The sequence below is a fragment of the Podarcis erhardii genome (genome assembly GCF_964252035.2).
Source record: "Podarcis erhardii genome assembly, chromosome: 4".
NCBI classification, from domain to species: Eukaryota; Metazoa; Chordata; class Lepidosauria; order Squamata; family Lacertidae; genus Podarcis; species Podarcis erhardii.
Window position 1 is genome coordinate 81,275,507 of NC_138508.1, and position 26,038 is coordinate 81,301,544.

The 26,038-nt window shown below is 42.4% G+C and overlaps 1 protein-coding gene across 3 annotated transcripts in view; it reads right to left on the minus strand.

Annotated features, from left to right (window-relative positions):
- ATP11A (ATPase phospholipid transporting 11A) overlaps positions 1-26,038 on the minus strand; it is a 110,626-nt gene that overhangs the window by 39,557 nt on the left and 45,031 nt on the right. For all 3 annotated transcript variants that reach the window (XM_081858051.1, XM_081858052.1, XM_081858053.1), the window contains exons 2-9: positions 10,680-10,802; positions 8,366-8,455; positions 7,080-7,160; positions 6,302-6,409; positions 4,418-4,546; positions 3,556-3,659; positions 1,768-1,818; positions 315-379 (exon numbers count right to left, since the gene is read on the minus strand). In XM_081858051.1, the coding sequence (XP_081714177.1) occupies positions 315-379; positions 1,768-1,818; positions 3,556-3,659; positions 4,418-4,546; positions 6,302-6,409; positions 7,080-7,160; positions 8,366-8,455; positions 10,680-10,802 (751 nt within the window). The remainder of the gene's footprint in view (positions 1-314; positions 380-1,767; positions 1,819-3,555; positions 3,660-4,417; positions 4,547-6,301; positions 6,410-7,079; positions 7,161-8,365; positions 8,456-10,679; positions 10,803-26,038) is intronic.

Consider the following 26,038-nt stretch of genomic DNA (forward strand, 5'->3'; position numbering starts at 1 on the left):
AAAGCAGGGAAAGAACAACAACAAGCAGTGAATATTTGCAGAATTAAGTGGCTATTCAGGAATGATTTGATTTCAAGAACACTATTTTCAGCCCCCAAATATAATATATATTAATATATTAAGTGTTATAGAAATTAAACCATCACCACCACCATTAAAACAGATAACAGTCCTTTTCAATGGGTTGTTTTTCCCCACTTCTTATTTTTTTTAGCAGAATATCCTCTGTACGACATCAGAAGATGCTGCTGAAACTTAAATCTTCTCATTTATATCTCTGAATTAGGACTGTTACTGCTTTTATAGTAATTTACCAAATATTTTCTCTGTGTTCTTCAACGTAGCTCCTCTAAGAAGCACATTTTCAGATCCCAATGGCCTACAAAGGTAATAATATTAATTAACTGTCTGAAGTGGCAGCATGAAGGCAGTGTTTTAAACACAAAATAAATAAGGTTAAGTTTAGAAAAGAAAATAAGTTCACATTTCTGAAATGGCGGGCACCTCCAGATGACATTTATATTGAGTATTCATCCTGATTCACCTGTACGGAAGTTATATGTTTTCTTCAATGCTAAAAGCAGGTCATGCAATTGGTACAAACCCAAAACTTCTTATTAAAAAGTCCTTTCCAGTAAAGTAGGATAAGAGCTTTACTCATAAATGTGAGGATTCAAGTCAGGGCTTTTAAAAAATATACTTATTTTTACGTACAAGCCTTATTAGCTGCATTTTAATAAAAATTGTTCAACAGCATGACATCAGTAGAAAGACTACAACCAGCGTATAAACCCATAAAATATTAAAAGGAAATGCCACTTGAACTCAATATGGATGGCATTAATCTTTCTTTAGCATTTCAGCACTTAAGCACTGGCAACCTTAGCAGAAGATTTTAATCTAAGACCATCAGTGCTTTAAAAACCAAAATGTTCTATAAACTCAAGTAGTGCGGTTAACCAGCTAAAAAAGAACTTCTGCGCATTCTAAGAACAGCACATTAAAGGCTTTTTAAAAAGGACTCACTTAGAGTATACTCATTTTTATGGTTGGTTGCACTTGAGGGTTGGAGTAGGGTGGGGGCAGATTATTAGCCACAATTTCATTCTGGTAAAAGCAAGACAAGGGTGTTCACCAATCCTATCATCTAACTTTGTATTTAGCTGCCAAAATTTTAGCATCTGTTCCTCCACTGGCAGCTTCAATGGAAGCCGCATAGAGTTTTGTCCCCATACACAGTGCCCAGCCATACATAATCAAGTCCTTTTTGTGTCATGTTCAACTATGTACCTTTCATTCCCTGATCATCTGCTCCCTGATACTGATGAACAAAGTAAAAAACAGGTGGGCAGAAAGGGATTCGCATCAGGCTCTTGGCCCAGCTTTTTCAGGATGATGAAACCACCATCTCAAAGAAAACTCAATGCCCCTGATAGTCTTCCTGCTTTTCTCTGCTACAACGTGCCACGGTTTCACTTTTTGTTGCATATATTCTGAATTTAACTAGCCCTGACAGTGCACATGCATGCACTGATTTTTAAAAAACAATATTTCTACGCAACCCCAATACCAAAGTTCTTTGGGTGACGCTGATAAAATTCTTAAAATGCAATATATTGCAGCACAAATTAAGCGATAAAATCAAACACCATCAGGTCTTTAAAACTTTTTAAGGGTGGAGGGAAAAAACTGCCTGGCGGGTTGTCTGATAGTATTTGCTTATGGTAAGGATTGAATAACCCAGGCATTACATGTTTTAAGTCCTACCTTGCAACAGGCTCATCTCTGTCATGGTAAATATTTATCCGACCAACAAATCTGCAAGAGAAAAAACAGATTAGGAAATACCTCAATATCATTATGCCTGTAGGAATGCAGAGAAGAGTATTCCAGTAATTGTACAGCCTTGCATGCAAATAAGTTCAGCTATTGCCTCTAGGGAGATGAATCACAAATGCACCTTTGAAACGCATTGCATTCCAACCCCTTAATGCAAAACTTCTACAGCTTGTATCCTTAGCTGTCCCTGGATGCCTCGATGCAAACGCAAAACGGAACACCACAATAAATGAACTTGACCTTTCACCCAAAACTTATTTCCCTCGTTTCATCATATATTTGTTTACCTCATAGCATTTATATACCGCTTGATTGTAGAAAACCTCAAAGCAGTTTATAAGATTACAGTCAAAGTAGGGGTTTTCTTTCATTTGGAGTACTGTTTTCATATCCTGACTTCTAATTCCACATACTGTGACAAGATGTTGAAAATCAAAATTTCAGGATGGTGAACGGCGATTATCTCTAGGGGTGCACTGACATTACGCAGGGACAATGGAGTAAGATTCTGGAGAGAGATACTAGGAGAAAGGTAAGCCTGAGTTCCTATGACTGCTTCCAGGTACGGTTTTCCCCTCAGAGATTGCTGAGGCCTTGTCATCTGATTCAACCTAACACCTGCAATTATATGGGAATATTTCTTCATTATGAATTTTATATACAGTGGTTGGTACCTTGGGTTAAGAACTTAATTCGTTCTGGAGGTCCATTCTTAACCTGAGGTACCACTTTAGCTAATGGGGCCTACCGCTGCCGCCACGCCACCGCCGCACGATTTCTGTTCTCATCCTGAGGTAAAGTTCTTAACCCGAAGCATTACTTCCGGGTTAGCAGAGTCTGTAACCCGAAATGTTTGTAACCCGAGGTACCACTGTATCCCCCTTTTTGCTCGAAAATATTACAGTGGTACCTCTGGATGCAAACGGGATCCGTTCCGGAGCCCCGTTCGCATCCAGAAGTGAAAGCAACCCACGTCTGCGCGGGTTGCAATTTACCGCTTCTGCGCATGACGTCATTTTGACCGCCTGTGCATGCACGAATGGCAAAACCCGGAAGTAACGTGCTCCGTTACTTCCGGGTCGCCGCAGCGCGCAACCCGAAAATACTTATCCCGAAGCTACTTCAACCCGAGGTATGACTGTATTACTATTTAAACAACAACAACAACAACCATTCTGCTGATTCCAAACGCCACCCCGCTGCTGATCAAATGGAGTATCAGAGAGATAGCAGCAACCATACAACAAAAGCAGCAGCTTCAGCCTGCAAGCAGTCACTTCCTGTTTCTTTCTCTAGCTGGCATCTGGTAAAACTGGTAGCTGCAAGTAGTTGTTGATGTTCCTGCCTCTACACACCTCTGCTCAATCTATCTCAATTACAATGTCACTCAAAGCATTCTCACCTAATTATCAGTTATAGACACGCATTCACCTGTGAGAATTAAGGTGTTTTCTTTATGCCTGCCAGCACTAAGCTGGGAGTCAGGACACACACACAGTTCTCCAAAGGAAGAGAGAGAAGGAAAAAGACAGGAACCAACTCAACTGTACTAAATATGCTGCTTACATAACAACAACAACAACAACAAATTTTCTTTGTACCCTGCCCTCCCCGGCCAGAGCTGGGATCAGAGCGGCTAACATCATATAAATAACACAGTATACATAATTATGGGACAATTGACAATTCAGGAAAATAATTACCACATGTTCTTACTTATAAAGATCAGGCTGAGGTTGTTCACATTCAATGGTAGCATGCAATGTGTCGATATCCTGTTCGCTTTGAAAGGCTTTTGTATCTTGGACAGCATAATACGTCTAGAAAGGACAAGAAAGTGTAGCTCAGTATCAAGTCAAGGTGTTTATGAAACTGAAGTGAGAATTTTGAAAATGAAGGGGGGGATACAAACCAACTTCTGTCATGAGTGCAATGGTCAACTGTTGTAAAATTCTGCAATTCTAAATTATTACGAGGTTTCCATAGCACGTTGCAAAGTAAGTCAAATATTAATAGAAAACTACAATTACCAAGTTTTAAACTGTTGCAGCAGCCCATATTTACAAAAAGGAGCAATCAAATTTTTCAAGCGTGTTCCCAAATGTGATTGTTTTGTTTATTAACAGAATATATTCTATTTGCCCTTGATAAAACTGTAAAGCCACAGGGGAATGTTTTATATTCTTTTACAATGACAAAATCTACAATCCTACAAAATAAAATTCACTAGTCGTAACTTGGAAGTCAAATAGAATCCGTTCCGGAAGTCTGTTAGACTTCCAAAACGTTCGGAAACTAAAGCATGGCTTCTGATTGGCTGCAGGAAGGTCCTGCAGCCAATTGGAAGCCGCGTCGGATGTTCTGCTTCCGAAAATCATTCAAAAACCGGATCACTCACTTCCAGATTTCGATCGTTCGGGAGCCGATTTGTTCAGGCATTTGAGATCCAAGGTACAACAGTATAAGGATAACAAGTTTAAGCTATTCACTCTAATAGTCATATGTACATCATTTAGTGCAGAAGCCTTCAGTGTCTATCTTTAAGCCTTATATTGACATTTCATCAAATGCTGTTCACCTTATGACTGGATTCACCATCCAAACTTGCTGTCGTAACAAAACATGTTCCATCTGCCCGACTACTGGACAAAAATATTAAGTCACAAGGGAATGTTTCGTCTTCTTTTACCATTACAATATCTCCAACCTGGAAGAGAAGAGTGTAATCAGTCAATGTTTAAGCAAGAATTTTAAGTTGTCAATCCCAAGTGTCTTAAAAAACGAAAATCCACGGTTGTCCCTGTGTTGTCCCTGCCTTTCTTGCAGTTGCCTATGCCTCAGGGACTGAGGCAGCAATCCCATACATCTTGTATGAGAATAAGTGCTCTTTGATGTGGTAAGACTTGCTTCCAAGTAAACATTCACTGCCAGTTCCTACTATGGCTATGGCTATCAAGTCTACCTGCAGAGGTTAAAAGGGAGTTAACAACAGCTATTAATTACAAATGCGTAAGAAGTTATCCATGCTGTAACATAATTAGTATACCCTTCTGTGGATTATATGAACATAGGTAACCTTTCAGCAAACTATCATTTTTAGGACTGCAAAAAGAAAAGAAAAGGTTGCTTTTTTAAAAAAAAAACCAACAACAACCAAATGTCCAAAATTATCCTATTGCATTATTTCAGAACAAGGCACTTCTATGCGGGGGTGTGTGTGTGTGTGTGTGTGTGTGTGTGTGTGTTTAAGCTCTGCTTAAACTAGAGCAGGATGAAAAATGTGAGCACATTTCTACCAAAAATACAGTCATTTTTCATGTTCTTGTTGGAGTAAAATAATATGCAAAACTAACTCTCCCTCTCTCTCTCTCCAGAGGAATGAGACAGAATCATCTGGCACAGCCTTCTCATTGACCTACTTGGCAAACAAAATAACCTTTCAAAGAATTTTAAATGACATAATTTACAAAGATGTGATCAATTCTTTTCCTAGCCGTGGCAACTAACTAGAGCATGCATATTTGGAAGCAGTATACCTCAAAATACTAGATATTAAGGAGAAACAACAGGGGAATGCTGTGCTTTCATGAACTAAAATAAAACAAGTGTTTCAGGCAGCCATCAAGCTATGCACTCATCTAGAAAACTGAATTTTAGTCCCTGCTCAGCCCTTGTTTTTCATTTTCCCCACTCCAACAGTTAGTTAACATTCCATGCTCACTAAGCATGCTCAGTACTCAATGAGCTATTTTAGGGTTGCTGTCGTTTTCTGCTTTGGGTTTCCTGACAATTTCTGAATTACAGAAATGAAAGGCAGAAATTCCTATGTGGAAGTGGCTTCCATGATGTAATTTTTTAAACCTATGGAACACTCTATACTTCTTAATACAATTAAGCTTGATAGCTTAAGATTTGTTCAGTATCCCTCCCCCATTTAAAGAAGGACTAACCTCTGACTAAAACTTTGCCAACAGCAGTTGTGGCACTCTACATGAGATGCCATTTCCAAGGTGGTTATCACTCATGCCACTGCCACTGCTGGATTTTTAGTAACCAATTTTAAAGGTATAAACCTGTGTGCTCAGTACTTAACATCAACCACTAAAAGGCCACAAGTGATGCTTCCCTCTTATGGGTCATCTAGCTCCTGCCACCACTGTTGCATATTTTTAGTGACAGATGAGGATCCCAAAATAACTACTTCTCTATTTGCATCCTGATTCTCTTTTTGAAGCAAAGTCTTCACCCCAGTTCATAAAAGGCTCTGCTGTGTTCTAGTGTAGCCCACCTTATACATGGGACTAATTTTTCTTTTAAAGGCAGGCAGAAGCAATATTTATGAAATGAAGAAAGTTATACTCATGGAATATATATCATGGAGAGTTGTATCCAACTTTCTCTCTTTCTGACACACCAAGTAATCTCCATCCAAGAAATATATTGAATAATACATGGGACTCACTCTGAGTTTGCGGCTCTGCTTTCTAACCAGTTTGCCATGTCGAATGAAATGAACAGGACACTGGTTCATTGCATTGTCGGCTTTGTGACGAAGCCAATCTTCATAGCCCTAAATGGAATAGCCAATTAAATATTTATAATTCCCCAGAAAGGTAACCGTTTATCATTTGTATTAGACTTGTAAAACATTGTTGGAGAAACTATAATTTCAAAAGTGTAAGGTGGGGAAGAGGCGGAGGTGGGGAACAGAGCAGGAGTTTGAAAATTATGATGATTGCTTGCTGACGTCTTTTTAAAAAAATGACATGACTCCTCCAACTCAATTCGCATACACTCCTGACTATAATGGCGTATCACAGGGGTCAGCAAACCTTTTCAGCAGGGGGCTGGTCCACTGTCCCTCAGACTTTGTGGGGGGCTGGACTATATTTTGAAGGGGGGAAATGAACAAATTCCTATGCCCCGCAAATAACCCAGAGATGCATTTTAAATAAAAGCACACATTCTACTCATGTAAAAACACGCTGATTCCTGGACCATCCACGGGCTGGATTTAGGAGGCGACTGGGCCGGATCCGGCCCCCAGGCCTTAGTTTGCCTACCCATGGTGTATTAGGTTCAAAATTATCACACTGCTGATGGTTGCATGGTTGGGGTTGCACTCATACTTCTGGTATCCAGAAAAACAATATCTCAGGAAATGAATTTAATTTTTTTTAAAAAAAAAAACACCATGCAGAATTTATACTATCTTCACTTTTAACAGACAATGCTCTTACCTGTTTAATAGCTGTTACAGTGATGACAAAGAAAAGTGGAAGCCCGCTTGTCACTGGGCTAGTTGGTGTGTCAATAATTAACTAGGAGGAGAAAAGAATTAGCATACATTTTCTAAAGAACAGCACTGTTGTTTTTTAAAAAATTGTCTTAAAACGTTTTTATTAGCAGCCTTTCATAAAGTACTCTGCAATCATTAAAACTGAACCATCTGAACATTAAGATGATAACCAGTGATTTATACATCACTTCCATAACATCTTAGAAGAGTTTGGCCACGCTGACTAATTCAACTTAATTAACTTATCAGAAAGCACGGTACTAGCGGCTACTGCACTTATTATGCAGAGGCAAATCTGGCTTACCACTGAGTGTACACTCGACAGGGATCTGAAATTAATCACAGACCTCCAATAAGCCTGCACGATTCAATTGTTTGCAAACACATGTTTGCTGTACACACAGCAGAGTATAAAGTGACCTTGAGCCACAGCAACACAAAGAATACCAACACAGCTTAAGCAGAACCATATACAGTACCTGGAAAGGGGAATGTTAAGTATTCAATTTTCCACTTGCAGTGAAATACCATTTAGCTTCCTGGAAAAGCATCTTACTTGTTGCATAGTCCATTGTACGTTGCATTGATTAGGTAACATGGTTCCCTCCCCCCTATCATTTTCTAATTTCACCTATGTATAGCTAAGCCCACATCCACACCATATATTTTAAGTGCTATTATACCTCTTTAATAGTCATGGCTTCCCCCAAAGAATCCTGGGAACTGTAGTTAAGAGTTGTTATGAGACCCTCCCTATCCTCTTCACAGAGCTCCATTCCCAGAGTTCCCTGGTTGTTAAACCACCCAGGAAACTGTAGTGAGGGGAATAGTCTGTGAGAGTCTAATAACTCTCAGCCCTCTTAACTACAGTTCCCAGGGTTTTTGGCAGGAAGCCATGACTGTTAAAGTGGTATAATAGCGCTTTAAATGCACATTGAGGATATGGCCTAAGTTTAATGGGATGTACATTCCTGAAAGGCAGGGTGATATTACTACTACTACTAGTAGCAGTATACTGCCCTATACCTGCAAGTCTCAGGGTGGTTCACAACATAAAACATGTAAGTAATTGTAAAGACAAAAACACTTCATGACAAATTCCCTTTCTACCCCTATAAAAATATAACATAGCTGAAGACTCAAAATATTTAATTTTGGACATCCATATCAAATATGTATATCCTGTTTTAAATGAAAGAACTAAAGAAAGAAATGTGTATATCTTACCTGTACAAGAAAAATGATGAGAAAATAAAAGTTAGCTATTCTTCGGAACTGCTCAAATAAATTCTTTGGGACAAAGTTCCAAAAAGTGTACTAAGAGAAAAAGAGAGGCAGAAATGGACTGTTGATGACATGCTGTGCTTTCAAATTTATCAAATGGTATACATTAGGAACTAATGGCTTTAAAAGGGCGGGGGAATCAATTATATATAGATCCCAGTTCTGAGAAAGTTAATCAAGCTTAAATCTTGATTTACAAAGAACTTTGGCAGAGTTAACTTTGCCTGGATCAATGGCATATATAAACTTAACTGCTCTAAGTAAGCACAAAACCTATCTGCAAAGTAATATTATTATGAATTGCATAACTTGAGGCAAGCGGTTGGCATTATTAAGCAGACTGACATATCAAATCCCAGCTTTTCAGAAGGGACGAACTTCACCTTTTTGAATTTGACAGTTATTTGAGGAACAGGGGCAGAGTGCTAGAAGGAATTCATGGAGCAACTTCGGAAGGTGTAGAAGAACGAAACCATACTTGGATGGTCTACCAAGAATTAACACCACAAATGAGCATGGGACCCAGAAGGAAATAACAGGTGTCCTGGCTGGGGGAGGAATATCTGTTTGGAGTAGGGAATTTAATACTTTCATAATTTTTACATGGTTGAATGGCTCACAGGTGTAGCTGCCATCTTGTAGGAGAAGGCTGAGAAAATCTGCTGGAAATTCAAGGGGAATTCACCTGTGACTCTTTCTAGAAATGGTTACCTATGAGATGGGGAGCTTTCCAGCAGACCCAGGCCTGGATCAAGGGAAACCATCTGCTGAACTTCATGCTAGTCCTCCTCTGGTCAGGTCTAATTCTAGAGGAATAGGCCAATGACTTCTCTTCTCATATTGGTCCTGGGTGATAATATATTTCCTTCCCACAATCCTCAATTCCTGCTATGCCTCCTACTCATGCTTGCTTCTTCATTCACCTTCCATCAGCAGTAGATGTCTCTACTTGAAACTACCAGGTTAAGTGATAAGATTCACAATGGGGGTGACATCTGTCAATATCACACAAATGCTAGCAACAAAATTCCAGAAAGCTATTATTAATATTCTATCTGCAGCTGGCTAGCCATTACTGACATGCCTCTGAGCAAGTGAGCTCCAATACGACCTGCAGGTGGCATTTCCGCTAAATATTAAGTCAGTAACACAATCAGACAGCTCTTCTGACACATACAGCCCGTAAAGCAAAGTGTCCTTTTAAATATAGCTAATAGGAAATTCAGATAGCATGATAAAGTAACTATAAAATGTAACATGGAAGTCTATTATTCTTATGGGTTCAACTGGCAGTGTTCGCACAGGGTAGTCCAATGTGTGTCCTCAAGGCCTTTTTTGATGGGCCCTCAACAACATCTGGTGATCAGCCTTTGCGGTGCTGTTGCCTTCCCAAAGCAAGGTAAGTGAGGCACTGGGATTTGGGAAGGAGGCATGAGGTCTAGATGGGAAGGAGGTCTAGATGAGAAGGAGACATGAGGTCCTAGATTCCTCTCGCCTCCTTCCCAAAGCCTAGTTAGCAGGTTCCAACCTTTGGACAGGAGGTGGGAGGGATCTAGGACCCTGCCAGAGGTCACTCATCACAGATTAGACATGCACATTCCTGTGCCTTCCCTTGCTTCCTTTTCCTTTCCCTGGATTCCCAACTTTTGCTTGACCCTTTGACCGCACTCACCCACCTCTCATCCTTTTGATTTCTATTTGCTGCTCTGGACTTCTGCCTGACCTGACGATGTACCCAATCCTGACTTGTTTGATTTAATTAACTGATTTGAAGCCACCCAGCACTTCCCTCTGACTGCTTGCAGGCCTGACCCCACAGGGTCCTGACACTGGGTTAAGAATGCTGTGATTATGATAGGAAGAGAAGAGACTGGAAGGTGTTGTTTGTCATTCAGCTGTTCACACAGCGATAATTACAACTTGCCGCAGGTAAAGCAGCCCAGCGGCAAATTGTTCTTCTGGTCCTCTGGAAACTGCCCTGCTAGATATTTCTGAAAAATGCCTGTTATGACTGTGTATCGTAAGAACAGATCAGCACTGTCTTGTAAGAGCACAGACAAGTGACAATTTGACTGCAAGCAAATTTTAATGGTGGGAAGCAACATCTACTTTTTATTATAATTCCTTTCCGAGCGGCTGCTGGTAAACAAAGGTAGCTCAGGAAGCAAAAAATAAAATTGTTGGCGGAAAAAAGAAAAAGGAAGCTGACAGAGCAGAGTCAAAAGCATTAGGCAAATTATGCAAAAGCACACTCTACCTTTGAGGAGACTATTCTGTTATCCGGATACCTCTGTGGAATGTATGCTTCAGTGCCTGCAGGGGGTTCACGATGCCCAACATAAATAGTCCGATTGTCCACCCAATTTTCTTCTCCAGCACACTGTGGAAAAAAGAATGTGTCATTTTATTTCAGTCAGTAGTTCTGCATAGACATGAGTCATACACTGAACTGGCTAGCCCCGTCTCTTGGCATCAGTTGATCCTTCATTCTCTAATAGCTGTCAAAATCTTAACCCGCCCCCCCACAAAAGTCTTTGCCTATCTTCTCCTGAGCGATACTTAGATGACACATAGGAGTGAGCTGTCAAAATCCTGCCTTTAATTGCCTTCAGTAAGTCCCTTACCCCTGGAGCAATAAAGGCAAACCCACACAATTCAAATCTGTTACTCTAAATGGCGAGTTTTATATTTTGTCCTCGTATTACTCTAAAAAGAAAAGAAAAGGCATGCACGCTGACACATCCCAGCTCTCTGAATACAGATTGAGAATATTTCCCTAATCATTTGCACTGTAATCCAAGGAGCTATTTCAGGAGACTGCCAGGGCTTGCGCATATTTCTCTGCAAACTACAAAGCTGAGGGGCCACTTGTGAAGCTCTTCCAAGTTTTGAAGCTATGCGACAAATAGTTGCAGCACCGCTTCTAGAAAGAGGGATTGACTATGAAGCCCTGCTTACTTGGGGGGTGTAACACATTGATTTATTCAAAGGATTCATATGCTGCCTTTCTTGGGGGAGAGGTGCAAACTCCTGCCATGGCAGATCACAAAAGATTATGAAAACCATAAAGTATGGATGGGGAACCCTAATATGAGGACAAAAGGTAGAAGGCCTTTATCTGAAATCTTCTAAAATATATATGTACAGAAGTATCCATGATTCTACGCATTATTATTTTGGATGTATGGAATTAGTAGGACTTGTTAAGGAAAGAGTTGTTAAGACTTTATATTCAATTTATTTTAAATGGTGTTCTTTTAAAAAGGAAGTTGTAATGGCCCCAGCCTCAAACTCAAGATTCAGAGGATAGGTTTAGTGACCAGGTAGAAGCTGGGGCAGAGAGCAGCCCAGAATCAGAGGCAGAAGTGGAGGCTGGAGTGGAAGGGGGCGAAGAGGCAGCAATAAATCAGGCTGGTAAGGAAGCCAGACTCTCCCATTTCTGCTGCGACCAGCTCCTCTCCCCGCTGGTTTCCCAGAATGAGATACAAGGTGAAGGAGCCTTAGGCTGCTGGGGAAGGAACCAGGAGAGGCAAAGAACTTCAGTCCTTGCAACTGTCTCATTGGGGGGCAAGACCTACTGGGAAGAGTTGTTGTGATCCCCAGGCCTGTGCTGTTTTGGTTTCTTTGAATAGTTAACTTCACTGACACTGGTGTTTTTTATTGCTGACCTACTTCTGACTCTGGCTCCCAACAGTCTTGCAGAGATTGCACCAGATGGGAAGCCATAGAAAGAAAAAGCACACCACTTTAAGCCAGGGACTTGGTCCTTTAAGATTTCACATTTCTAAGAAAGAGGAGTGGAGAAGCGGCAGGCTGGAGGGAGGGCCTCATCCTGAAAACTCAGTCCATCTTTGTATGAATGAGTTGTTCAATTGGAGTTCTCCAAGGTGCTGTACCCACCATCCTGCCTTCTGGTGTGAACTGGTCAGAACAGAGGTAAGGACAGGATTCAGACCTTGTCAAACTCTCAATGATGTCATAGGGGAGAATTGCTAATGGCCAAAGAAGACATTAGGAAAAATAGATTGTATAAGCCTGTTGAAATTTTTTTGCTTAAGACTTCATGTTCTGAACAGTTTATCATAAGAATATAACAAAACATGAACGAAGAACAATTGGGGGGGGGGGACCCAAAGTATTCCAAAATGCAGATTTAAGTAATTTACACTACATCCTCAAGAACTGAGAAGGCAACCTGTGCCTTGCTCAACAAAAGTAATACTGAATAACGAAAGAAGGCATGCGTTATTAAACCCATTATTCAACAGAACTTGATTCTTCTCATGAGGGTACTACATAGTTTAGAGGACAGCAGAACAAAAAGGCTTTCTTATACTGCTTATTGCCAATAATCGATATAAAATATACTATATACGAACAGCTATTGTGTCTACCAAAAAAACAACAACACCCCAAGACAGCACTTCCCCCCCCATCAAACTACCACTCTGTATTAGATTTCCTTTGGACAATGACACTGATATCCCTGCAAGGAAAGGAAAAAGTACTGCAGTGAAGTAGGAAGAGCAGTGAAGTGTATCCACTGCTTTATATGCTATTACTTAAGCCCATTAAAAGGTACATCCAAGAAACCATAAATAAACCTAAGCATTATGAGTTTCTAATAATAACTTAAAGCTCAATGTACCGAAACCCTATTCCATTGGCACATCAATGATGAAGCATTACTTTTCTTGCTTCAGCCCTGTCAGCAAATGCAGAACCCAAAAACTGGTGGAAGATCCATTATGCTGTCTTTGCTTCACGTACCACTGACCACAGTATCCTCCTGGGGAGCCTATCCAAGTGGGTGGGGGTGAGGGGCACTGCTTTGCAGGGGTGCTGTTCCTACTTGGATGACCGTCTTCAACGGGTGATGCTTGGGAAATGTTATTCAGCACCATAGGGCCTTCAATGTGGGGACACTCAGGGTTCAACTATATCCCCCCCACGCTGTTTAATATCTATATGAAGCCGCTGAGTGGGGTCATCAGGAGTTTAGGAGTGTGTTGTCAGCAATATGCTGATGACACACAGCTCTATTTCTCCTTTACATCTACAGGTATGGAAGTGGATGTGCTGGACCAGTGTCTGGCCTTGGTACTGGACTGTGTGAGAGCCAATCCAGTTAAGACTGAGACACTGTTAGTGGGTGGTTCCCTAGACTGGGTGGATGGAAGACTGCCTGCTCTTGAGGGGATTGCACTCCCTCTAAAGGAGCAGGTACGCAGCTTGAGGGTCTCCTGGACCCATTGCTGTCACTGGAGGCAAAGGTGGCATTGATGACATAGAGTGCCTTCTGTTAGCTTCAGCTGGTGGCCCAGCTATGCTGCTATCTAGACAAGCATAGCCTCACTTCTGTGCCCTACGATCTGGTAATCTCTAGGTTAGATTACTTCAGTGTGTTATACATGGGGGTGCCTCTGAAGACGGTTCAGAAACTTCAGCTCAAGCAAAATTCAAAGATCAGGTTGCTCAACCTTGGAGGGCGACAACACAAGAATAGGCCTTTTCTGTGATGGCTTTCCATTTGTGGAATGTTCTCTTCAGAGTAGTTTGCCAGGAGCCATCATTTCATGCCTTTAGGTGCCAGGTGAAAACATTCCTCTTTATCCAGGTCTTTAGCCATTAAACAACCTATGACCTTTTAAATGTGGTGGACCTGTTGTTGTTGTTGTTGTTGTTGTTGTTGTTGTTGTTGTTGTTGTTATTTCTGTGACTGTTATATCATTTATTATTATTATGCTATGTAAAATATGTTTTTAATATTGTACACTGCCCTGGGACCTTTGGATAAAGAATGGTATACAAATTGAATAAATACAAAAGGACATATTCAAGACTCCTAGCTTCATCAAGCTTGAATGATGATTTACCGTATTTTTCGCCCTATAGGACGCACTTTTCCCCCTCCAAAAATGAAGGGGAAATGTGTGTGCGTCCTATGGGGCAAATGCAGGCTTTTGCTGAAGCCTGGAGAGCGAGAGGCGTCCGTGCGCACCGACCCCTCTCGCTCTCCAGGCTTCAGGAACTCCCCCCCGGCGCACAAGGCTTGCGGGCGGCAGCCTGCAGCGCGGAGCACAGGGCGCCCTTTGGAGGACGCCCCGTGCTTCGCGCAGGTGTCCGCAGCCTGCCGCCCAGCGGGCGGGGCACCCTGAACCAGAGCGCCCCGCACGCCGGACAGACATCCGCAGCGTGGGGAGCGCTGCAGGACTTCCCCGCAGGGCTCCCCACGCTGCGGATAGCAGCCTGCTGCCCGGCGCGTGGGGCACCCTGAAGCAGAATGCCCCGCACGCCGGACAGACATCCGCAGTGGGGAGCACTGCAGGACTTCCCCGCAGGGCTCCCCACGCTGCGGATAGCAGCCTGCCGCCCGGCGAGCAGGGCGCCCTGAAGCAGAGCGCCCCGCACGCCAGACAGACATCCGCAGCATGGGGAACGCTGCAGGACTTCTCCGCAGGGCTCCCCACGCTGCGGATACCAGCCTGCTGCCCGGCGCCTGGGGCACCCTGAAGCAGAGCGCCCCTCGCGCCAGGCAGACATCGGCCAGCCCACAAGCTCGGGGGACAGTTGGGAGGCGCAGCGCCGCCATCCCACTGTTCCCCGACCTGGTTTTGTGGGGAAAATAAAGGGAAAAATTTTTCCCCTTTATTTCCCCCCCCCCAAAAAAGTAGGTGCGTCCTATGGGACGGAGCGTCCTATGGGACGAAAAATACGGTAAGTACAACTTTGTTTCTCAGTTTAAGGTCATGAAACTTTTAACATAATAGAAAACTTTTAAAAAATAAAATGGGGGTGAAGTACTTACAACAAACTCAGGGAAGTATTCAGTTTTCTGAATAATAATGTTTCTTTTTTAAAAAAAAAAAAAAGGAAAGAAAAGAAAATGCAAGCAATGGAATAACTATCCCATTATCCCATTCAAAGGGAAGAGCTACATTAATTTGCTGTAGCCCAAACAGGAAAAAACAAGGGGGGAGGGGAGAAACCCTGTGATACCTTAAGGCTTTTGTGACATAAACTTTAACGGGCAAGTCTACAAAATCTTATGGTACACTAAATTTGTTAACATTTAACCTCACTGGTGCTACAGCTGTCAGAATTCAAAGTCCACATTTGCATCCTCACAGGAAAACCTGTATATGGTAGGTTACAAGTATTGCCATTTTACATTCTGAGAAACAAGTCCGAGAAGTTTATAACAGCTTGCTCAATGCATGAGCTAGGATGGGCGTTCAGGGCTCATATTCTGTCCCTTGAATCACAATTGTTTATCTGGCAAGGTACTAAAAAACCATTATTTAAAAAAGGAAACAAGCCTGAAGGGGCTCAAACAATTTTGCTTAGTTGCTTAACTTACATTAGGTCAAGAAATATCCCAGCTGTCCTCCAGATAAGACTGGCATAAAACTGCAGGTATTTTTTTTCACCTTGCCTGTTAACATGAAAAGCCCATTTGCTTTTATCTTATGAACTGTTCTAGAAATATTTCTAAGCTTTGATTGTTTCTGCTCTCTGCAGTAGATGGGATGGTGTCGGCTACGTTTAAGTGATGAAATGGATGGGATGGGGAAAGCGGCTAAATGACCATCAAAATATGGTACTGAGATAACAATGGCCTATGGCCTTAACTCTGCTGGGTTACTACAGTGGTACCTCGGGTTACATGCGCTTCAGGTTACATATGCTTCAGGTTACAGGTTACAGAAATAGTGCTTCAGGTTAAGAACTTTGCTTCAGGATGAAAACAGAAATCGTGCTCCGGCGGCGCAGCAGCAGCAGGAGGCCCCATTAGCTAAAGTGGTGCTTCAGGTTAAGAACAGTTTCAGGTTAAGTACGGACCTCTGGAATGAATTAAGTACTTAACCCGAGGTACCACTGTAAAAGTATGATCTTGTCATGCATTTGGAAGAGGATGGCGTGATGTGGAAAGATACAGGGAACAGGGAACTGCTGGTTCCCATATATAAAACCTTATGAGCAACACATATATGGAGTTTTCCATCAGATCATACAATGGTGCTGGGTGATAACACCGAGGCCTGGTGCCTGCCCCCAACGCAGCATCGCCCAGGATTCATCACTCTGGTCTCCCATCACGCTGATGTGACCCATGTCCAGGGACATGAGCACATGGCAAGCAGAGTTCAAACAGAAGCTTAGCCTTGAGGAGTAATATCTAAGCCTTATTTATTGCAAATTAGAGCAAACGTAACAGAATAAAGAAAAACATGGCTTCTCTCTCTGTCTTTCTTCCTCAGAGAAAGGACTGCAAAAGCTATACAGAGCGGAAACAGCGTATCTCCTCTCACAAGGCTCCAATAATCAGTGCTGGAATGTAAACAGGCATGTGACATCTAACAGTCCCACATATCTGCAGCATGGGAGGAATGGAATTCTCAACAGATGGGCCATCATATAATCAGCAGACCACACATGTGCTGAAGCAGGGAATGGCTCCTGCATGATTCTCAACCTGGTATCCAGCAGTCCTGTGGCTCTGCTACATGCATGCTGCATGTGCGGGCAATGGAAGCCCAGAGTCCAGCACTGGGCTGCGTGAACATCTCTTCCAGGTGGACTTAATGTCTGGAAACAGATTGAGGACCCAACTCCAACCATTGGCCGTATAGGCTGGAGCTAATGGGTGTTGAGAGTCCAGCATCATCTGGCTGGCCATTTGTTTCATCATTTCTGGTCTAGCCCTCAGGCACAGCTGGTGGTTTTGAACAACCATCAGACAATATTCCAAGGGATGAAAGGATGGTGTTGGCTTCCCATCCTTCTCTATCTCCTCTCAGCCACTGAGATATGGTCTGAGAGCCTGAACCTGCCCTCTGCCCAGCAATGCCTAGCATTCTCCCATCAGCCATGGCTGCAATGAGTGTGGGAGCTGAGCACCATGCCTCACCAAAATGGTCTCCCTTTTCCTGTGCCGGACAGGATCTCTTACAGTTGGTTTGTCTGGAATACCATATACGCACTAATAAAGAATTAACAAAGACTATAACCTTCAAAGTGCTAGCAGGGCCACTATCTATGCCTCACTAAAGTGAGCCAGTTATTATTATGCCATTTTCATCTCACACATCCATATGATACTGAAATATCACTCTTGTTCTCATCTGTCAGGATAATGTCGCACATTAGTGGGGGGGGGGGTGAATTGCTGATTTTGCAAAGATCACATATCTTTGGCAATTTACAAAGCAGAATGCCTGATTTATGATTTTAAAAATTAATGGAAAGAAGATTTGCCTTAATGCAATATTCGAATAGCTTGAATAGGCAAATCTTCTCCCCATTAATTTTTAAAATCATAAATCAGGCATTCTGCTTTGTAAATTGCCAAAGATATGTGATCAAGCTAATCAAATATCGGGTTAATTATGATTAAGATCTGAAAATGAGAGTATTTTCCCAAATTGTTAATAACACCATAATAATTTTTAAAGAATATATCGAGAGTGTTCTGAATGCTTCACAATACAGCTTGGAAAGGTATCCCTGCATCATCTTACCGACTGGAGAACAGTAGCCTGACTATTGCCATACAATGAGTTCATGGCTTTAAACCAGAGAATTTCTGGCTCACAGCCACTATGCTAACAGATACCCTAGAAATCCAGCCTTTCACCAGCATAACCCTGCATTATACTGTTGAACATTTGCTCAAGGGGAGAGGGAAGAACATAGGCAGATGGTACGCTGACTGAAAGCTGTGCCTGGCCTAGCTCTGAATGAACGTCTCTCGGTTTACTATTCAACGCGACCGGCACAAGGATATGCCATGCATTGAGATACTCAGATATAAGATAACAACACTTGGCTTGCAGACATGATGGGGGTTCTGTAAAAATGCTGCAGAGTTCTGACCTTGATGAAGCAATTATCGCTGCTTTTCAGATTGCACTTGAAACGGTGTTGTTCTGACACTTCACAGAAATAGACCAGCAGCCCCTGCTCTTCTAAGCATCTAAAATCCGTACAGCCAATGTAGAAAATCACACATTGCCCTCGCTATGAATGCTACAGCATTCCTCCCTCCTCTACATTTGTTCTCATCGGATTCATCTGCAACCAAAGAGAGCACACTCACCGCTTAAAAGCAGATGCAGCTCACTGTGTAGGAAACTAAGAGGCCTGTTTTGATTTAATGTTCAAAGAATGACGTCTTATTTACCCATAAGGTGCTGCTGCCCTGTCTCGTCAGGCTAGGCTTCTGATTGTTATAACTGTGAAGCTTACATGCTAGCTGAGGATGAGAGACAATTGCGTCTCCAGGAGTCAGATTAGGTGAACTTAGGATCGAAAACTATTCCTATAGCCATTCAAAATGTTGCTTATCCCTGTCAGTACGTAGACACAGAAAGGTACGTAGGGAATTTCAAATTATTTCATCTAATAGCCAAGTGGGGGTCCCCCTCCAGCCAGTGTCTCCCCTCCCTACAAGGCAACAAAAAAGGGGCGCTCAGAAAAAGACGGAACTTTCTGCACAACTGGAGATTATGCAGGTGATGGTGGGGAACACAGTGGTTTCTCAATTTGCCACAAGGGGACAAATGCCTCCTCCACTGCCAAATAGGGAGGCAGGAGACTGCACATGCAAGCTCCCAATATGCTGTTATGGAATCCTGGCAACATGACTGCAGAGCGCAGGCACTAACTCTGTCTGGTGACAGGACACTTAATTTTTGCTGACTCTACAGCCTAACAGCTGCCACTGGAGGAATGATAGCATGTGCCCTCTGCCCCCGATTTCTATTTATTTCCGGGATCCTTTATGCTTCTAGGGCAGAGTTTCTTATACTTGGGTCTCCAGCTGTTTTTGGACTACAAATCCTATCATCCCTAGCTAGCAGGGCCAGTGGTCAGGGATGATGGGAACTGTAGTCCAAAAACAGCTGGAGGCCCAAGTTTGGAAAACACAGTTCTAAGGGATCCATCTCGCGAGGGGCATTGAACTGTCACTGGTGTGGGGAGGGGATTTACTAGAATCCACCTATACAGTCATACAACTGGTTCATCCACTTACTGGCAAGGGCACTCTCAGAGTTTCAGGCAGGTGTTTTTCCCAGCTATAGCTGAAGATGTTAGGGGCTGAACCTGAGAATTTCTGCACACTCTGGAGCTGAGCGAGGGCCCTTCCTCAAGTGCTAACAAGGGCACAGCTGTGAAGGAGATAGATCCTTAAAAGAGTCCTGCAGTGGAAAAATATTAAGGTCTCAACAGAAACGGCTACATAACGTGTGCACAGGGGTTAGTTACTGCTCAGGTTAGAACCGGCAAGTCTGTCACTTGAAAGGTTTAGCATCTAAGCTTTAAAGCTATTCTGCTCTGTTGGGAGATGGTAATGTTCCTTATCTTTTTTTTCTTCCCTGCCTTTTACGCCTCCCACCTTGCAACCATTAATTGTTAGCTCCTGAACTTTTATATTTGCTTTAAGAGCAAAACCAACAATTGAATGAGAATTCTTACAAGCGTAGGTAACCACAGCTCATTAAAAAAGTGCAACTAATTCAATGCTAGTTATTATATCAATTTGTAAAGGAAAAGAAAAGAAAAGAAACAGCTACAGTGGTACCTCAGTTTAAGAACAGCCCTGTTTATGAACTAATCGGTATACGAACTCCGTAAAACCAGAAGTAGTGTTCTGGTTAGCGAACTTTACCTCGGTCTATGAACGGAAGCCGAATGGCGGAAGGGCACTGGCGGTGGGAGGCCTCTAGGGAAAGTGTGCCTTGGTTTAAGAACGGTTTCGGTTTAAGAATGGACTTCTGGAACGAATTAAGTTCGTAAACCGAGGTACCACTGTACTTCTGTTCTGTGTAAAAATAGGAAAGCAGATATTTGGAGAGTGTCTGTGTCTGTTGAAGAAGCCGAACAAATACTGAAATGTTTGAATTATTATATGCAATTATAAATAAAACTATGAGAGCTAATGCATTTTGTGTAGCATCCATGGATTTTAACACCTAATATTAACAGTTCTAGGCACCTTAGACAACGTAAATTCATATCGGTCATAATCTGCTTCTTTATGTATGCTACAAATTAAAGGGTTGTAACAAAACCAACTTGCAACATGGAAAACTGCTGTTTTGGATTATTTTATGAAAATGACATAAAGGAAACCTTGTACTTGGTCATCTTCATGTTTTTAGCCACTTTTCTGTCAAAAAGGCCATCAAACTAGTTTATAAGATATAAGCATCAGAATCAAAACCACCATGTTTTTGCATCAATCATGCATCACATCCAGACAAGACTCCCCATGCAGTGCACCACAATATTTTTTCTAGGGATAAGGGAAAGAATCATCAAAATAACTTTTTAAGTAGCACAGCAGAATCATGCAGTCCAAGCATGCACGTTTTCAACATCACCTCAATAAACATATATCGTATTAGCCTCATACTATTCAACTGTCTTATATTTCCACTATGGCAGATTACTAGAAGCAAAGAAAGCGCTGGTGTTTGTTTCCCCTGGCAGAGAAGGAGAAGTTGCTGCCGTGATATATCACTTGTCATCTTGAAGCCCAGCCAAGATACATGAGAATTCAGACTGGCATGAACAGGGCATGCGGAAGCCGTAACTATACATATTTGGCTGCTCTGTGTTTTTACTTAAATATAAAACGTGACTGCCGGGCTCCTCCTGCACTCAAAATTTAACAAAAGGTGAAACTGAAGTGTGTAAAAAGAGCATTTCTTGGAGCAAAACGAAAGATGCACAGCAGCAAGAAACTGAAATGTTTGCAGAGCTGATCACTGTAATAAATATTATACAAATGTTCATAGATACCTTCTCAAACATTACAGTGTTAGTGAAACACACACACTCACACCTAAATTAGTTTTTTTTTTAAATTTTATTTTAAGCAAAGTGTCGTTCATCATGATGGTTGGTGTATATCTAAGGAGAGCTGGAAAGTGGCAAGGGCCTTTGGGAAAATGTGGTTCTTTTTTGCTCTACATATTTCTGAAGTATCAGGAGTGAGAGGGCAGCTTTCCCATCATTATAGCAGTGTCCCCAAGTACAGATCTTCAGAGGCCTACCTAGGCTCCCTTGCATCCTTGGCAAGGGGATGTAGCAGTGACTCCGAAGCCAGGAGAGACCGTGGACCAGAAACTCAAAGAGTTTGCTTTTCGGCGCCTTTCATACTCTGCCAGTGACTTCCTCCACAGCCACTGCGGTTGGGTCTGTTTTGCTCTGCCTCCCCTTCTCCTCTTCCATCGGTCCATTTGCCTGAGCACATGGACGGGAGATCAGGTTCCTAGCCAGAGTGGAGAGGGGCAATTTTTGTGCCCCCATGGGCCTGCACCTTTGGCAGAGGCCAATCTAGCCAACCCCCTAGGTACACCCCTGGAGCTCTTGTTTACTCAGAAATGAATGGCAATCATTCACTTACCTAAAAGGATGAGAGTAAATGGGTGCATGTAGGAGAAGAATTGGGGTGAAGATTAAGGTTGCTCCGTGCCCTTAGGGCTACTGAGAATGAAAAAGTTCTCTCTCTCCACACTTAGGTTCCCTTTCTGGGTCATGTGGAATGTGATGCAACATTGGGTACTGACTAGATGTAGCTAGAGAGGTACTGACATAGAAACCTGATAGACATGAAAGAAGAAAAATAGCACCATCTTCCATATACCTGAAGCTGTACTCTGTGAGGTGCCATGCACACTGATCACACTGCATAAGCAAGCAAACAACTCGAGTCTCCCAGTTACTTATGCTGCAGCATTCCTAACCACTGCTGTATGTTATCAGTGTTTATGGTACTGTGTCCAGTTCTGGGCACCACAGTTCAAGAAGGACACTGACAAACTGGAATGTGTCCAGAGGAGGGCAACCAAAATGGTCAAAGGCCTGGAAACGATGCCTTATGAGGAACGGCTAAGGGAGCTGGGCATGTTTAGCCTGGAGAAGAGGAGGTTAAGGGGTGATATGATAGCCATGTTCAAATATATAAAAGGATGTCACATAGAGGAGGGAGAAAGGTTGTTTTCTGCTGCTCCAGAGAAGCGGACACGGAGCAATGGTTCCAAACTACAAGAAAAAAGATTCCACCTAAACATTAGGAAGAACTTCCTGACAGTAAGAGCTGTTCGACAGTGGAATTTGCTGCCAAGGAGTGTGGTGGAGTCTCCTTCTTTGGAAGTCTTTAAGCAGAGGCTTGACAACCATATGTCAGGAGTGCTCTGATGGTGTTTCCTGCTTGGCAGGGGGTTGGACTCGATGGCCCTTGTGGTCTCTTCCAACTCTATGATTCTATGATTCTATGATTCTATGGTTCTCCAAGAGAGAAAACTGCTATCTTCTGTCTCCGCAAATATCACTAGCCACAGAGCAGGTGAGACCAGAAGGAACGGGTTAATATTTGCCTACTGCGCTGTCATGACATTACTGCATAGCAACTGGTTTCTTCCATGCGTAAGTCCTAGGGGAGTCGTCCACACATGGCAATGAGATTGGTTGGGGTAGCTGTGCTGTTGCTATGAGAATAACTTGTCACTAGTGGAGGTTTCCTTATTGTCATTTCACTGTTGTTAGAGCTGAGCAGAACAGGGTACAGCTGAACCATCACAAGCAGAGCCAAAGTAACTACCACCAGGTTTATCTTATGCGTGTTTACAAAGGAGTAAGTTCCACTGGGATCGATAAAGCCATCTCTCAAGGAAGTGTGTGTAGGACTACAGCTTGTAATGGGACCATAGGGCTGAGGTGCCCTGCCATTCTGACTCACTCTTTTTCTATGTATGCATTCTTGAAAATCCTCAGACCTCCATTGTGAGGATGGATTTAATTTGCATTTATTGCTCCGAAGGCATTCCACAGCTAAGTGGAGTCAAAGTACTTTGGTTTAAGCGAACCTTAGCCTCCCTGACTCTCTCATGCAACTAAATAAGCTTAAATGTGAGTACTTTAGTTTAACTGGGTCGCTGATGAGCCTGCAAGTGCACATAACCATGGAAACCTGGAAAGTGATGTCTTCATGTTTCTCCAAAGTGAAATAGCTTGTACCTCCAGGCTGTTTATCCCAAAGCCTTGGTTTTGTAATGTCTGATTCTTGGGAGAAGTCTCAGGCTAAATCTGCAACGGCATTTGACTTTTCTGGAGGTTTCCCTGCACTGAGGAATAGAGAATTAATTATTCTGTCTTAGGTACAAAATCCACTGCACCACTTCACTCCCATGGTGGGAAACACTTGTCCCTTAGCTTTACTATAGAAATATCCCTAATCCAATATTAACAGCACCATGGCAGAAAAACTGGAACTGGAGAAATGGCTGACTAGCTGCTGCCTGTTCTTCAATAATTCCAAGCAGCAGTCCCTTCCATTAGTTCCACAGAAGTCAATGGGGGAGTAAACTTGACTTGGCTATCTTAATAGATTGGATATTGGTCTAATCAATATCACTCCTAAGGGGGCCAAGATTATGCAAAAGTTTTTTTTTAAAAAAAAAATCTTGACATGATGAAGACATTGCTTTACACCATTTTACATGTCTAAATAAATAAATAAATATTGTCCAGTTGCACCTTAGAGACCAGCTAAGTTTGTTCTGGGTATAAGCTTTCGTTTGCATGCACACTTCTTCAGAAACACACAATATGCATGCACACGAAAGCTTATACCCAGAACAAACTTAGTTCGTCTCTAAGGTGCTACTGGACAATTTTTTAATTTTTTAATTTATTTCGACTGCGTCAGACCAACATGGCTACCTAACTGAATCATTTTACATGTTTTCCTGTGGAAAAGATTAGAATGTGCGCAGCAATAAAGCTGCCAGCACATTTGCAAAGCGAAGCAGGGTCCAGTATGGGTTCAAATTGGATGGGAGAAGTCATGTTGAGATTCCTGCATTGCAGGGGTTGAAATAGATTGCCCTTCCAACTCTACAATTCTATGATTCTATAATTAACACAATTATGTAAACAAAGAATGCTCGCCTCACCACCACCATCTCTGGAGCAAACAATATTTCAGTAATCTTATAGGCTGTAACCAACAGAGGACTGTGAGAACAATAGCACACTTTTATTGCAACAGCACCAGTTGTGCTTTGAGTTAGTAGTTTAGGCATTTTGGTGGTGCGGTTTAGTGTAGTGGTTACAGTGTTGGTCTAGGACCAGGGTTCAAATCCCCACTCAGACAGGAAGTTCAGTGGGTGACCTTGGGGGCCAGCCATTGCCTCTCAGCCTAACCTACCTCACAAGAGTTGTTGTGGGGGATTAACTGCGGGGGGGGGGGGGAGAGAACCATATCCGTCACCTTGAGCATCTTGAAGAAAAAAGTGGGATATGAACACGATAAAAATAATAATAAATAAACAACTTCTGAGGAACTAGTGAGAGTGGCTGTGGTCTGGGAATTACTAAGAAAAGTAGAACAGGCTCCCTCAGGAGATGTTGGATGGCAGAGGTTGGATGGATGATTTAGCTGAGATTCCTGTACTGTAGAGTCTTCCAACTCTAAGATTCTATGAATACACTTGTTTGACCAGGGGCTAACAGGAAGGGGAGTAGGAAAGAATAATGTACTTAATCCCTTAGCCCGGATACACTGCTCTCGTGGCATAAGCATAGCAGAGAACGGGACTGAATTCTAAGCAACCACCAGTTTGTTTGTAAAATAAGGTATACCTGGCTTAGAATCATAGAACTGTAGAGTGGGAAGGGACCCCGAGGGTCGTCTAGGCTTCTATGAGAAGGACAGAATGTAGTTATTTGTGCTACAATTTGAAGTAAATCGGAGGCGGCAGGGAGTGGCTTCTTAACATTTCCCTTTTGTATCATTTTTACACTGAAATTAATACATACACAGAGCTGTTTTTTATTTCTCTGAATACCTGGATCTTCTACCTGGCGGGCATAAAAGGCGGCTGGAGCAGGGGAGATAATTTTCAGTGGGAAAACAGCACAAAAGGAAAGTATTAAGACACACTGTCTCCCCACACACTGGTCTTCAAATTGTAGCTTCAGTGTTGCATTGTGCAGAAGAGGAAGAAAGTCTCTCCCCCTGCCCAAAAATCAAGGGAATACATGTATTGTATTGCTCCATCTTCAGAAACTCCCTTGGTGTCCTGAATATCTATGGAATCTTATTTCCTTTTCAAAATAGCACAGTAAACATTGCACAATAAGTTATGTATAAAAAAATTTATTTCAGAGGATAACAGCTTATCCCAATGATGCTCAAAGACCTCAAAGGGAACACTCAGCAAGATTATAAAAAGAAATGGAAATTGTTTCCCAAATGCACAACGTCACAGCTACTACGTGAAAATTAAAAGACTGGGAACTGGTTAGCACATAATGCTGAGCAAAACCATGATTTGGTGTGAATGAGAAAAAAGTTCCCACACTAAAGCCTGCAGCTGATGTTCTCCTCCCACAGTGATGCTGCACCACTCAGGGTTAAGTCCGTGTTTCGAGTGAAATCACCTGCTCCTTTCTATCTCTCAGGATCATTTCACAACCTATCCCCTAATTCCATAATTTCATCAACTCAATCTCCCACTGCTTCCTCACATATAATCAGTGTAATATAACTAGCCAGCAACTTACACACATTTAACTTGCGCATATTCAGCTTTACGCACTTGG